The sequence below is a fragment of the Pteropus medius genome, unplaced genomic scaffold (assembly GCF_902729225.1).
Source record: "Pteropus medius unplaced genomic scaffold, Ma_sr-lr_union100, whole genome shotgun sequence".
Classification (NCBI taxonomy): Eukaryota; Metazoa; Chordata; class Mammalia; order Chiroptera; family Pteropodidae; genus Pteropus; species Pteropus medius.
This window is the reverse complement of record NW_024347790.1, coordinates 7,088,794-7,104,779: the sequence shown is the minus strand read 5'-3', so window position 1 is coordinate 7,104,779 and position 15,986 is coordinate 7,088,794. Positions and strand designations below refer to the sequence as shown.

General features: G+C 33.3%; 1 protein-coding gene across 1 annotated transcript in view; it reads left to right on the top strand.

The window, feature by feature from the left end:
• Positions 1-15,986, top strand: part of DNAJC1 (DnaJ heat shock protein family (Hsp40) member C1) — a 184,823-nt gene that overhangs the window by 95,331 nt on the left and 73,506 nt on the right. Inside the window, 1 exon segment of the mRNA XM_039877551.1 lies at positions 4,356-4,519. Within this exon segment, the coding sequence (XP_039733485.1) occupies positions 4,356-4,519 (164 nt within the window).

Here is a 15,986-nt window from a genome sequence, read left to right as displayed (position 1 = left end):
CCACTAGTCTGTAGTCCACATTCATGAGTCTCTGTCCTGTTCATTTGTTGCTTTTATGTTTATATCTCACATATGAGTGATATTATGTGATTTTCAACTTTTTCTGTCTGGCTTATTTCGCTTAGTATGATTATTTCAAGGTCCATTCATGTTGTTGCAAATGGCTGAGTAATATTCCATTTTATATATGTACCACAGCTTCTTTAGCCAATTATCTATCATAGGACACTTGGGTTGCTTCCATGTTGTGGCCACTGTGAATAATGGTGCTCTGAACATCAGTGTACAAATACCTTTATGGATATGAGTTTTCAAATCTTTGGAGTAAATACTCAGTAGAGGGATTGCTGTATCATATGGTAGATCAATTCTTAGTTTTTTAAGGAACCTCCATACTGTTTTCCATAGTAGCTATACCAATTTGCAGTCCCACCAGCTGTGTGTGAGGGTTCCTTTTTCTCCGCATCCTCTCCAACATTTGTTATTACTTGTCCTGTTGATTATAGCTATTCTAACAGATGTGAGATGGTATCTCATTGTGGTTTTGATTTGCACTTCCCTAATAGCTAGCGATGTTGAGCATCTTTTCATATATTTGTTGGCCATTTGTATGTCTTCTTGGGAGAAGTGTCTGTTCAGGTCCTCTGCCCATTTTTTGATTGGATCGTTTTTTGTTGTTATTAAATTGTATGAGTTCTTTGTATATTTTGGATATTAGGCCCTTATTGGAGGCATTGCTTGCAAATATATTTTCCCATTTGGATGGTTGTCTCTTTACCTAGTTGACGGTTTCTTTTCTGAGCAGAAGCTTTTTAGTTTGATGTAGTCCCATTCATTTATTTTTGCTTTTACTTCCGTTGCCTTTGATGTCAAATTCATAAAATCCTTTTTAAGTCCAAGGTCCTTGAGTTTAGTTCCTATGTTTTCTTCTATGCATTTTATTGTTTCAGGTCTTATATTCAGGTCTTTAATCCATTTTGAGTTAATTTTCGTGTGTGATGATAGACAACAGTCTAGTTTCATTCTTTTGCAGGAGACCTTCCAGTTTTCCCAGCATTTATTGAAGAGGTTTTCCTTTCTTCACTGTATGTTTTTCGGCTTTTTTGTCGAAAATTATTTGCCCATATAAATATGGGTTTACTTCTGACTCTTGATTCTGTTCCACTGGTCCATGTCTCTGTTCTTCTGCCAATACCATGTCGTTTTAATTTCTGTCACTTTGTAGTATAATTTGAAGTTGGGCAGAGTGATGCCTTTAGCCTCGTTCTTTTCTCTCAGGATGGCTTTGGAAATTTCGGATCTTTGGTACTTCCATACAAATCTGATGATTTTTTGTTCTATTTCTTTAAAAAATACCGGTGGGATTTTGATGGGGATTGCATTAAATCTGTATAATGCTTTAGGTAATATGGTCATTTTAACTATGTTGATTCTTCCAATCCAAGAACATGGACTATCTTTCCATTTCTTTGTATCTTCAATTTCTTTTAAGAGTCCTGTAGTTTTCATTTTAGGTCCTTCACATGTTTTGTAAAATTTATTCCTAGATATTTTATTCTTTTTGTTGCAATTGCAAAAGGGATTAATTTTCCACTTCTTTTTCTGACATTTCATTATTAGAGTATAGGAACACTATAGGTTTTTGAATATGACAGGCCTTTTTTTTTTATTAACACTTGTACATTTTGGGTTATATAAGACTCGATATTATTTAAATATTTTATTTTACCTAACGTTCTTTGACAAAGCTCTTGCAGTGGAAGGGGAGGGTTGCCGCCGCATTATGGTCAGGTAGCAATGGCCTGTATTACAGCCAAGGTGGAGGGTGGTTGTGGATACTCTCAAGGTTGGGCAGGTATGGGTGCTCCTGCTTGCCAGTAGGCCTCCGCTGATAACACCCTGGCTGGGATAGGCAAGAATTTCTACTTAATACCCCTGACCTGGCTTCTACTGACATTGTGGAGAAATGCCTCGTTACTGCTGGGCAGTCATGAAAGCCCCAACTGTCCTCTAGGACCCTCTGAAAACACCCTGGCAGGGAGGGGGAGACACACTTCACTACCCCTGGATGAATGTGGGAATCCAGGCTGCTCACTTACTTTCATAGACTCCCTAGGGAATGGGGATCCTCATTACCTCTCAGTGGCGATGAAAGTCTGGCATCCTATGCAGCCTTCTCCTGCATCGCCATGGTGGGGAGAGTGGGACCCTTCTTACAGCCTCGCAACGACAGAAGCCTAGGCTTCCCATTAGCCTTTGGAGAAGGGCTGTTGCCACAGTTTTTTCTGTTTTGTTTGCCTGAAATAGATTAGTTATTATCTAAAAGTTGTGTCTTGCTATACTGCTGCTTCTCTGGTTCTTTGGCTAGAGAGAGAGAGCTTTTGGTGGGTGGAGGGAGCTGGAATAGATGAGACCCAAAGAAACCCCAGGGAAGTCACCACCTGAGTGTTCATTGGGTCCTGCCATACCTAACTGGTGTGTCGTCTTCTTTCCAGCATTCAGGTTCTTCTGGTGTTTGTTTCTCATATAACATTTAGTTTTTCTTAGTGGAAGAACTAAAAAAAAAAAAAAGTATTTTGGCTTCATTTGTCTAGAAGTAGAAGTTTTGTGTTACTCTTTTAAGGTGATTTTTTAAATGCTTGTTTTAAAAGACATCAAACATTTGTAATTGTGATGAAATACCCTAGAAATAAATACAAACAACTATATTTATTTGCTTTTTTATAACTAATTCTCTGTAAGCAGCCAAAATTAGTACACTGAGAAGGTTTCTAGGTTATGCATATTATCCCTTAGCAGTACTTTGTTGTTCAAAATGAAGAAATTGAGAGAAGCCAAGTATACGTGGCCATTCATAAGGAGTCAGTTATATGGATTCTTCTTTTCTGAAAAGTTGTTTTCAAAAACAAAAACCTGGCCTCCTATTTGGGCTTATATGGTACTCTGGTGACACTATAATAGATTTTTGATACTTTTGAAATAGACTCACTTGTCATTTGCCTTATAAATTTCCTGTTATGGAGTCAGAGTTTTTCATTTTAGGTCACCAACCCAAAGCCTGGAAGTATTAAGGTATGAAGCATTATGAAGTAAAATGTAGTGGTAGATTCTACAATCTTTTTAGTTAAAGTGATATTTTTCCTAGCTAGAACTGATCTCACAGCACTGTATTCTTAATGTATATTATTTTTGGCTATTTTTTTTTAATTGGGCTGCTTATCCCCTCGTCAATTCATAAGACCTCTTTATACATTATATGTATGTGTATACACATATATATCAGTCTTCTCTTTGTACTCTGAGTTGTAGATGTTCTTTCCCAATGTATTATTTTTCTTGATTTTTTATTTTATCTTTTTGATAACATCTAGGTTTTCAGTCTTAGTTAAGATTTCCTCTTTAAGTTCTACAGGTAGTTTTTTTAGATTTCTTTTTGCAGGATTCTTATTGTATCAGTTTTAAAGTCAAATCTCTTATCCAGCTGGGATTTATTTCTATATGGTGTAAGATTGTGTACAGTTTTCTTTCAAATGGATGTTCGATTGTGCCAGCATCATATATTAAATCCTTTCCCACTGAATTGAGATATATATACATTCTCTATTCTCTGCTAGGAATGTGTCTGTTCCTTTGCCATTATCATATTAATTTTATTACATTGGCATTATAGCACATGCAAACACACATAGGATAGTGAAGATATCGGTTATAAGGCTGGGTGAATTTGAAAATAGTAATTAAGAATGAAGTTGCTTCTCGTTGTTAACTAATCAAAATGGGATTTCATGGAGAGGCCAATTGATAACCATCTATTGATAACTACTCTTGATGCTTCCAGATTAATTTTGTCTTCATAAAATATTGAAAAGGTGAATGTATACTATTTATTAAGAGCCATTTTGTGCCAAGTAGTATGTTAAAGGATATGTAATTTTTACGTCAACTTTATGAGGTTAGATTTAATTCTTTTTTACAGATGAGAAAAATGGACACAAGTTTTAAGGGTTGAGTTACTTGACTGATGTTATGTAACTATTAAGTAGGTTGTAAAGGTAGGATGAAAACAGTAATGACCGGGCTCTTCTCATTGTGCCAAAATGAAATGTTTCATGGAAAGTACTTTGAAAATTAAAGATGTGTACAAATTGATGTGCTTATGTTATAATCATCATTTCATCATTAGCATCTCTGAATTTTAAAGCAATGCAGTAGATAGTGCACACATTAAAACACAGCTAAATATTTTGGGGAGAGAACAATATGTTCTTTCAAGATACGGTTTATGAATAAAATATTAGAAATTCTTTTTATTCTTTTATTAATTGGTTCTTTTAAACATTTTTTTTTTTTTTTAGAGCAGAAGAAAGTTAAAGTAAAAAAACCAAAACCTGAATTTCCTGTATATACACCTTTAGAAAGTGCATATATTCAGTCTTATGATCATGGAACTTCTATAGAAGAAATTGAGGAACAAATGGATGACTGGCTAGAAAACAGAACCAGAACACAGAAAAAACAGGTAAAAAACTTCTTAAATTTTGTTTTAATTGCATACAGTACATTCAGAAAGGCACAGAAACTGTAGATACACAGGTCTGTATCCCAGTGAGCTCGATGAACTGTCACAAACGAACTAAGTTAACCATTGCCGAGATCGAGAAATGGAACCTTGCCAGCATCTAGGAGCCTCGTTCATCCCTCCTGGTCACTGCTTTACTTTTCTTCCAGAAAGATAATGATTATCCTGACTTCTAACAACATAGATTAGTTTTACCTGCTGAGTGAATCACCCTGTCTTAGTCCATTCAGACTGCTACAACAAATACATAGTAGCCTGGGAGGCTTAAACGACAAACATTTATTTCCCACAGTTCTGAAAACTGGGACGTCTACGATAAGGCACTGGCAGATTTGGTGTCTGGTGGGGGCCCTCTTCCTTATTCATAGACAGCAGTCTTCTGACTGTGTTCTTACATGGCAGAAGACCCCTCTGGGGTCTCTTTTATAAGGACACTAATCCCATTTATGAGGGCTCCATCCTATGACCTAATCACCTCTCAAGGGCCACCCCCCTCCTAATATTATTACATTGGGGATTAGGATTTTACTATATGGATTTGGGGAAGAAACACAAACATTCAGCCCAGAACATCTACTTTCCTCTATTCAATACTATATTTGTGAGAGTTATCCATTATTGTGTGTAGCAGTATACATTTTCATTGCTGTGTCCATTTGGAAATACATACAGCACAATTTATTTTTGTTGAAGATTTGCACTGTTTCCAGTTTTTGGCTTTACTGAATAATTTTCCCCTGAACATTGTTATACTTTTAGTATACATATGTGTAAATTTCTATTTTTGGAGTTAAGTTGCAGGATCAACTTTAGTAAATACTTCTAAACAGTTTTTTAATTTTTGTATCAATTTATAGTTCAGCGGGATAGGAAAATTCCAGTTACTTTACATCCTTGCCAACACTTGGTCAAGTCTTTTATATTTTAATCATTCTGGTAGGTATGTAGTGATATCTAATTATGTTTTAAGTTACATATCCTTTGATGAATAAGATTGAACACTTTATGTTAATTGGACATTGATCTCCTATATGAAGTGCCTTTTTAAGACTTTATGTTGGGTTGCTTGTGTTTTTTCATACTGGTTTGTAAAGAGTTCTTTACATATTTCAGAAATTAATCTTGCATATATTTCTTCCCATTGGTTTGCCTCTTCACTCTTTTAAAGGGGTCTTTTGATGACTAGAGTTACTAATTTTAATCATAAATTTTTTCCTTTCTTTTATTTGGTGGTTTTTTTGTGTGTGTTGTGTTTAAGAAATATTTTCCTACCACAAAGTCATAAAGACGATTGCAAGTCTTTCTAGAAGCATTAATACTCTACTTTTTACATTTAAGATCGGTAATCTCCTGGAGTTGATTTTTGTGTTTGGTGTGAAGTGATGATTGAGTTTACTTTTTTTCAAAAGTTTTCCAAATCAAATACCAATTAATGAAAAGACTGCTTCCTACAGCTCTACACATACCACTTTTATCATACAAAAAGTGTCCAGAATTGTGTGGATCTGTTTCCAGACTTTCTTATATGTGCTACTAATCTACTTGTCCATCCTTGTGCTGACACCACAGTCCTAATTACTGTAGCTTCATAATAGGCATCTGGTACAGTAGTTTTCCAGCTTTGTTTTCCTTCTATAAAATTGTCATTTTCAATTTTTATGTAAATTTTAAAACCTTCTTGTCATTTTCTACAAATTATTAAACTGAGCTCTTCAATTGGGATTACATTTGATATGTAGAGCAATTGTGGAAGAACTGGCATCCATATGGCATTGACTTCATGGCAACCCATGAACAAATCAATTCAAAAACATTTTTTTGATAATCTGTTGCAGCTTTTTGTACAGACATACTGCATATCTTAGATTTATTCTTGGGTATTTAGTGTTTTTAGATGACATTGTATATGATATTGTTTCTTAAATTTCAACTTTCTAACTATATTTGGTATATAGAAATACAATTGATTTTTGTATAATAACCTTGTATCTAGCAATCTTGCTAATTTTTTAAATTCTAATAGTTTCTCTAAATATTGTTTTTTTTTCTCTTTTGTACTTTTCCAATCCATGTAGACCAGGAGTGTGATGATAAGTGTCCCTGTTTCATTTCCAGTCTCAAAAAAAAGCATCATTAAATTTTTTTCTTTCATCATTAAAATTACATATTAAACTTATATCACTGTTAAATATGATGTATCAGTAGGCTTTTTGTAGCATGTTTAACTGAGAGACTTCATATAACATGAAATTCACCACTTAGAAGTACATACTTCAGTGGTTTTAATCCACTCACTATGTTGGATAACTATCACCACTATCTAATTAAAGAACATTTTTATCACACCAAAAATAAATGGCTCTCTACCTGTTAGCAGTTAGCTCCAATTCTTTGCTCTCTTCTTCCCTGGCAACCACTAACCTATTTTCTATCTCTGTGATTTGCCCATTCTAGACATTTCACATAATTAGAATTGTACAATATGTGGCCTTTTGTGTTTGGCATGGCATAACATTTTCAAAGTTCATCCATGTTGTAGTATTTAATGGTACTTCATTTCTTCTTATGGCTGAATAATATGTCATTGTATGGATATATCGCGTACTATTTATCCATTCATCAGCTAATGGACATTTGGTCTGATTCACTTTGGGGCTGTGATAAAGATGCTGTGAGCATTCACATCCAAGCCTTTGTGCAGATAGATGTTTTGTGGTTTCTCTATGGATTACAATTAACATCTTAATTATAACAATCTAGTTAGGATTTATGCCGGTTTAATTTCAATAGTATACAAAAACTTTTCCTCATGTAATCTCTTACTGTCATGGATTAAATCTTTTATATTATGTGCCTGTCAACCTACATTTATGATTATTGCTTTATGCAATTGTCTTTTAATGAGATTACAAAAGAAAAGGAGTTACAAACAAAAATACCTTTATGCTTTTATATTTATTTAGTTATCTTTCCTGGTGTTTTTTTCTTCATATGCCATTGAGTTGCTTTCTAATGTCCCTTCATTGCATTCTGAAGAATTCTCATTAGCACTGATAGGGCTGGTTTGCTAGTGACAGACTCACTTTTTGTTTATCTGAGAAAGTCTTAATTTCTTCATTTCTGATGGATAGTTTTGCCAAATAATTCTTGGTTGACTTTTTTTTTTTCCTGTACTTTGAATATGCCATCCACTACCTTCTGGCCTCCACTATTTCTGATTAGAAATCAGATGTTACTCTTACTGAGAGTCCCTTGTAAATAAATTATGAGTTGTTCCTCCTTTTCCTGTCATTAAGGTTTTCTGTCTTCACCTTTAGCTTTTGACAGTTTGATTATGATATATGTAGGTGTGGATCTCTCTGAGTTTATCCTTTTGGAGTTCATTAACCTTCAAAGTTTAGAAGTTTTGACCATTATTATTCAAATATTCTCTGCCCTCCCCCTTTCAACTACCACCAGCCTACATCCTCCTCCTCTCTCCCTGCTTCTGTCATTTCTATTATGTATATGTTGATCACTTGATGGTATCCCACAGGCCTCTGAGGCTTTGTTTATATTTCTTCATTCTCTTTATGTTCCTCAAGCCAGATAATCTCAATGGATCTGTGTTTGCTGACTCTTTGGTTCGCCTGTTCATATCTACTGTTGAGCCCTTCTAGTGAGTTTTTCATTTGTTATTGCACTTTTCAATCTCAGAAGTTCTGTTTTGTTCTTTTAATAATTTGTTTATTGATATTACAAGTTAGGTAGGTGATACATTGTTCTCATACCTTCCTTTAGTTCTTTAGATATGGTTTTCTTTAGTTTGTTGAACATATTTTAAATAACTGATTTAAAGCTTTTGTCTAAAGTCTATTGTCTGGCTTTTCTCAGGCAGTTTCTGTTTATCTCCTTTTTCCTCTATGGGTCATACTATATTGTTTTATTGCAGGCCTTGTAATTATTGCTGTTGTTGAAGTCTGGATATTGTGAATATTATAAATCAGTAACTGGATATCAAATTCTCTCCCTTTCCTGCATTTGTTTTTATATCGGTCTTACTGTACATGTTTGTTTAGTGACTTCTCTGAACTAATTTTATAAACTCTATTTTTTGTCTTGTTTGCCCATTGAGGTTTCTTCCATTTGCTTACTGATCAGCTAATAACTGGACAGAGATTTCCTTAAATGCCTGAAGCCAAAAATTCTCCCATTCTTTGCTATGAGCTCAGTATATGTGTTGGAGCTTGCCTTCCACGCTCAGACAACTCTACCTTAGCGTTAACTTTCAGCTTCCAAAGAGCCTTAAGGTCAGCAGCAGGTGAGAACTTAGGTTCTTCTCAGTTCTCTTCTGGGCATGCCCACATGGTGTAGATTCTCAGGAATGTCAGAGCATCTTATTTTTCAGCTTTTCTTCCCAAACTTTTTGGTTAATCTATTGTATGGCCAACTGTTTTCTGTCGGTTGAGGCAGCCATAGCTATGATATTAGCCTGTAGAACTTTTTCGATTAATGCCTCCAGGAAAGCAGCTTTGAGCAATAGGCCAGTTTTGAGTTAGGCAAAATAAAGACAAGTCTTTTGAACCATCTTCCAGGAAGCTGCCAAACAGGTCAGAACAAATAATTACAATACTTTGCAAATTAGTTCATTCTGCTCCCTTCAGTATCAAGAATGTGGCTGTTATTTTTACAGATAGTGCTGAGCTGCAGAACAGGGAATAGGAGTGGAGTAAGTTAAAGCATTGCAATAGTCACTGTTCTTATCAAGAGTCGGCTATTTTTCTTGAATACAAGTTAAGTGTAGTAATGTAATCCTTTGGTTAATTTCCAGAGTTCTGAAAAAGTTAATTCTGGTAAATTTTGCCCATTTTTTGTTGCTGGAGAGGTGGAATTGGAGAGGTGGAATTAAAGTTCCTTACTCCGCCATTTTTATTGACATCACTCTAGGTTTTTTAAAAATCAAATTAAGTTATTTTCCTAGACTCGCTAAGAATTTTTATTTATTAAAAATGAATATTTTCAAATGTTAAATACTTCTTTTGGTTTTTGCTTTTTTGGTTGTATGCTTTTTTACCTTTATTTTGTTAATGAGTTGAATTATACAGTGATTGTTTTTCTAATGGTAAGCCACCTTGCTTTCCTACACTAAACCCATTTTTATTTTATTTGATTTGTTAACATTTTGTTTAGGATATTTGCTTTTGTGTTTATGAGAGAGATTGGCCTATGATTTCTTATATTTGTCATATTTGGTATCAATCATATGCTAAACTTATAAAATAAAAATTGGGTTTCTTTTTACTTTTTATTTTGAAGTAATTTTAGATTCATGGGAATTTACAAAGACAATAGAGAGGTCTTACGTACTTTTCACCCAGTTTTCCCTAATGGTTATATCTTATATAACTACAATACAATTTCAAAACCAAGAAATTGATGTTAGTGCAATGGCTGTGTATAGTTGTATGCCATTTTACCACATCTATAGATTTATGTCACAACCAATGCAATTAGGATATAGAACTATTCAAAATACAAAACACAAATATATTATTCATACTTCTTTATATTCACACCCATCCCTTCCCACTATCCTTAACCTCTGACTACCACTAATTTATTCTATCAGTGTAGTTTTGTCATTTTGAGAATGTTATATAAATGGAATTATTTACTATGTGACCTCTTGAAATTGACTTATTTGTGCCTTTTTTTCTTTTTATTGAGATATAAACTGACATATAAAATTAGTGTCAGATGTACAACATAATGATCCAATATTTGTGTATATTGCAAAATGATCACAATGTCTAGTTGACATGTCACTATACATAGTTAGAAAAATCTGTGTATGTGATGAGAACTTTTAAAATTTACTCTGCTCGCAGCTTTCAGCTATGAAATACAGTATGAGTATAGTCATCCAGCTGTACATTATATCCCCATGACTTATTTATTTTATAACTGAAGTGTGTACCTTTTGACTCTGTTCAGTTATTTCACCCACCCCAACCCCACTTCTAGGAGATAATATGTTTTATCTTTGAGCTCAGGTTTTCTTGGTTTTGTTTCTGATTTTATTGTTTAAGGTTTCACTGAAAATGTGAGATCATATATAACATCATATGGTATTTGTCTTTCTCTCTCTGAATTATTTCACTTAGCATACTGCCTTCAAATTCCATCCACGTTCTCACAAAAGGTAAAATTTTCTTCTTTTTATGGCTGAAAAATATTCCATTGTGCGTATGTGTGTGTATCACATTTTCTTTATCCATTCATCAATGGATGCACACATAGGTTGTTTCCATATCCTGGCTACTATAAATAATGCTGCAACAAACATGAAGGTGCATGTATCTTTTCAAATTAGTGTTTTCATTTTCTTCAAATGAATACCCAGAAGTGGTATAACTGTTTTTAATTTTTTGAAGAACATTAATAATATTTTCCATAACGGCTGCATCAGTTTACATTTGTACCAACAGTGCATGAGGGTTCCCTTTTCTCCACATCCTTTCCAACACTTGTTATTTCTTATCTTTGATAATAGCTATTCTAACAGGTGTAAGGCGATACCTCATTGTGGTTTCGAATTGCATTTCCCTGATGATTAGTGATGATAAGCATCTTTTTATGTGCCTGTTGGCCATCTGTATGTCTTTGGAAAAATGTCTATTCAGATCCTCTGCCCCCTTTTTAATCACATTATTTGGTTTTTAGTATTGAGTTGTATGAGTTCTTTATGTATTTTGGATATTAACTCCTTATTGGATGTAGGATTTGCAATTTTTTTCCATTCAGTGTATTGCCTTTTCATTTCATTGGTTTCCTTTGCTTTGCAGCAGCTTTTTAGTTTGATGTAGCCCCATGTTTGTTTTTGCTTCTGTTGTTTTGCTTCTGGTGTCATACCCCAAAAATTATCACCAAGACTGATGTTAATGAGCTTACCATCTATTTCTTCGAGGAGTTTTATGGTTTCAGGTCTTACATTCAAATTTTTAGTCCATTTTCAGGTCATTTTTGTGTGTAGTGTAAGATAGTGGTCCCATTTTCCCAGCACCATTTATTTAAGAGACTGTTCTTTCTTCTTTGTATATTCTTGGCTCCTTTGTCATGCATTAATTGGCCATATAGGTGTGGGTTTTTTTCCAGGCTCCTTTTCTTTTCCATGGATCTGTATGTCTGTTTTTTAAGCCAATGCCATATTGTTTTGATGACTAACTTTGTAATATAGTTTGAAATCAGGGTGCATAATGCCTCCAGCTTTTTTTTTTTTTTTTTTACCCTTAAGATTGCTTTGGCTATTTGGGGTCTTTGGTAGTTCCATACAAATTTTAGGATTGTTTTATTTCTGTGAAAAATGCCATTAGACTTTCAATAGAGATTGCATTGAAACTATAGATTGCTTTAGGTTGGTATGGACATTTGAACAATATTAATTACAATCGTGAACATGGAACATCTTGTCATTAATTTGTATCTTCTTCGATTTCCTTCATCAGTATTTTATCATTTTTAGTGCACGGGTTTCTTCCTCCTTAATTATATTTATTCCTAGGTAGTTCTTTTTGATACAATTCTAAGTAGCATTGTTTTCTTAGTTTCTCTTTCTGGTAGTTTATTATTAGTGTATAGAACACAACAGGTGTTTATATATTGATTTTGTATTCTTCAACTTTACTGGATTTATTAGTTATAACAAGTTTTTGGTGGAGTCTTTAGTGTTTTCTATATATAATATAATGCCAGCTACAAATAGTGACAAGTTTACTTCTTTTCCAATTTGGATTTTTTTTTTTCTTGCTTATTTGCTCTGGCTTGGACTTGAAATACTTATGTTGAATAAAAGTGGTAAGAGTGGACATTATTGCCTTGTTCCTGAGCTTAGAGGGAAGCTTTCAGCATTTTACTTTTGAGGATGATGTTAGCTGTGGACTTTTCTTATCTGACCTTTATTATGTTGAGGTATGTTCTCTCTATGCCCACTTTATTGAGAGTTTTTATCATAAATGGATGTTAAATGTTGTCAAATGCATATATGGAGGTGATCAGTTGATTTTAATTCTTCATTTTGTTAATGTGGTATATCACATTGATTGATTTGCAGATATTAAACCATCCTTGCCTTCCTAAATGCCACTTGATCATGGCGTATGGTCCTTTTCAAGTATTGTCGAATTTGGTTTGCTAATGTCTTATGGACAGTTTTTGATCTTCTGGGTTATTGGCCTGTAACTTTATTTACTTATAATGGCTTTGTCTGGTTTTAGTATCAGGGTAATACTCACCTTGTAAAATGACTAAGGATGTGTTTTCTCCTCTCCTATTTTTTTTGAAGAGTTTAAGAAAGATTGGTATTAATTCTTTTTTAAATATTTGGTAGAATTCACCAGTGAAGCCACCAGGTCCAGGACTTTTATTTATTGGGAGGTTTTTCATTACTGATTAAATCTCATTATTAATATTTTTTCATGATTCAATCTTGGCATACGGCTATTACGCACTTCAAATTTGGCTCATATGACTAGATACTAGATTTATTTTATTTCATTGGAAATAATTTAAATTTTATTTTAAATAGCTTCATGTGATAAGTGGCTATCATATTAGCACACATTTATGGGGTCTATAATGATTTTCTCCTTTTCTTTCCAATATTAGATATTTGTCTGTCTGTCTGTCTCTATCTCTCATTAGTGTTTTTGGTTTATTAAGCCATTAGTCTTCCAAAAAAAAAAAAAACATTCTAAAAAAAAAAAAGCATTCTCTGCCTCTTTCCAGTCTTTATATTATATGCCTATTTTCTACATTATTGATTTCTTCTCTTTTATTTTTTCCTTCGGTTTACTTTCTTTGAATTTAGTTTGCTATTCTTATCTAACCTCTAAAGATGGAGAGTTACAATATTGGAGAGTTACAGTATTGATTTCCAGTCCTTCTTGTAATACATGCATTAAAGGCTATGAATGTCCCTCTAGGAATGGTTTTAGCTATAAAGCCACAAATTTTAATACTTTGTTTTCTTGTACCATTCAGTTAAAAATATTTCTAGTTTTCACTGTGATTGCTTTGTTGGCCTATAGACTCTTTAGCAGTATATTTCTTAATTTAAAAATACATGGTAATGCTCTACTTATCTTTTGGTTATTAATTTCAAGCTTATTTTTGTGTGCGTGGTCAGAGATTCATTTCATTCCCTTGAAATGGTTTGAGACTTGATTTATGTGCTACTTTATGATCACTTATTTTAAGTTTTCAATGTACTTTTGAAGGAATTGTATAATCGTAGATACAGTATTCTATATACTTAAAGTTTCTTTATTATATTTTTAAAGCATTTGGTGCTGATTAGTTTTTAATCAGTTTATTTAAGCAGTTACAGTGAGAGATTTCTCAGCTCTTTATAGCTCTGTCAGATTTTCCTTTATGTATTGAAGCTTTTGGTACAAATGATTTTAATAGTTATATATTTTTGATAAATTAAAACTTTTACTATACAAAGTATTTAAATTTATCTCTAGTAATGCTTTTTGGCTTTTCATTTTTCTTTGTCTAATATTAATATAGCTATACTAACTTCCTTTTGGTTTTTTTTTTTAAGTGCATATTTTTTTCATCCTGTTATATTTTGTTTTCTCATACATTACATATGCCCTCTGTTATTGTGCAACTTTTCAAAATCTAGCCTGACAGTATTTGAATACATTTGAAACATTTATTCTATTTTTATTTTGTAAAATTACTGAATTTGGGACTTTAAATCTGCCATCTTACTATTTGGTTTTTATTTGTCCTTCCTGGTCTGTGTTCTTTTTCTCTATATATGATCTTGACTTCTTTAGGATTAATTAACTAATTTTTAGTATTCCATTTATTCTTCATAATCTAACTTCTTTTTTCTCTCTTCTTTTGTATTGCTTGATACTTTTTTACATTCCATCTCCACTTTTTAACAGCATCAGTATTGATATGCAAATGACATAAAATAAACTGCATTTTAAAGTGTACAGTCTAACGCATTTGGACACCTGTGGAACCATCATCAGGATCAAGATGTTGGACAGATCTATCAACCCCAGAAATTTCCACATGCCCCTTTATAATCTGTCATTTTCAGTCCTATATCTGTCTTCTGGCAACTACTGATCTGCTTTCTATTTGTAGATTAGTTTGCATAGCTTAACATATATATAATTATGTATATAGAAGCATACAGTACGTACTCTATTTTGAGATTCATCCATGTATAGTCATATTTCAATAGTTTGCCCTTTTTCGTGCTGAGTAATATTCTATTGTATGGGTATACTACAGCTTTTTTATTCATTTACCAGTTGATGGACATTTGATTTGTTTGTAGTTCTGGCCTTTATAAGTAAGCCCGCTGTGAAGATTCATGTACAAGTCTTTGTGTGGACATATGCCTTCATTTCTCGGGTAAACGCCTTGTAGCGGAAGGACTGGAATGTGTGATGAGTGTACATTTAAATATTTCAGAAGCTGCCAAACTCTTTTCCAGAGTGGCTATTCAATTTTACTTTTCTAAGAATAGTAGGCAGTGAGTCCTCAGTGTCGTCTATAGGTTCTCGACTTTTAAGCAGAATGACATATAACAAAACCTTTTTACCTTAGGCTAATTGATATAAATAAGAGAGATTGCTATGGCATCTCGTCAACATTGTAATGAAACAACATCGAACAAGACATTATTCAAGAACCTGCCATATTATAAGAGTTGCAATTGCTCCACATCCTTGCCACCCTTTGCTGTCATCATTCTTTTTAATTTCAGCCATTCTAGTGGATGTGTAGGACTATCTCATTGTGATTTTAATATGTAGTTCCCTAATGATTAATATGCTGAACATCTTTTATGTGTTTGTTTTGCATTTGAACATTTTCCTTTTTGGATGAGTGTTCAGATCTATTGCCATGTTTGTCTTTTTATTGTGGATATTTTTATTTTTGATTATAAAATACACTTAACAAAATTTAAGATCTTAATCATTTTTTAGTACGCAGTTCAGTGATATTAAGTATATTCACATTGTTTTTCAGTGATCACCACTATCCATCTCCAGGACTCTTTACATCTTGCAAAACAAATTATATCCATTAGACAATAACTCCCCATTACCCTCTCCCCACAATTCCTTGCAATCGTCATTCTACTTGCTGTCTCTATGTGTTTGACTATTCCAATACCTCACATAAGTGGAATCATATACTCTCGCTTATTTCATTGAGCATGACATCAAGGTTTATGCATGTTGTAGCATGGGTCAGAATTCCGTCTTTAAATTTATTTTGAATTGCAGTTGACGTACAATATTATATTAGTTTCAGCTGTATCATATAGTGATTAGACATTTATATACCTTATAAAGTGTTCATCGCAATAAGTCTAATACCCATCTGACACCAC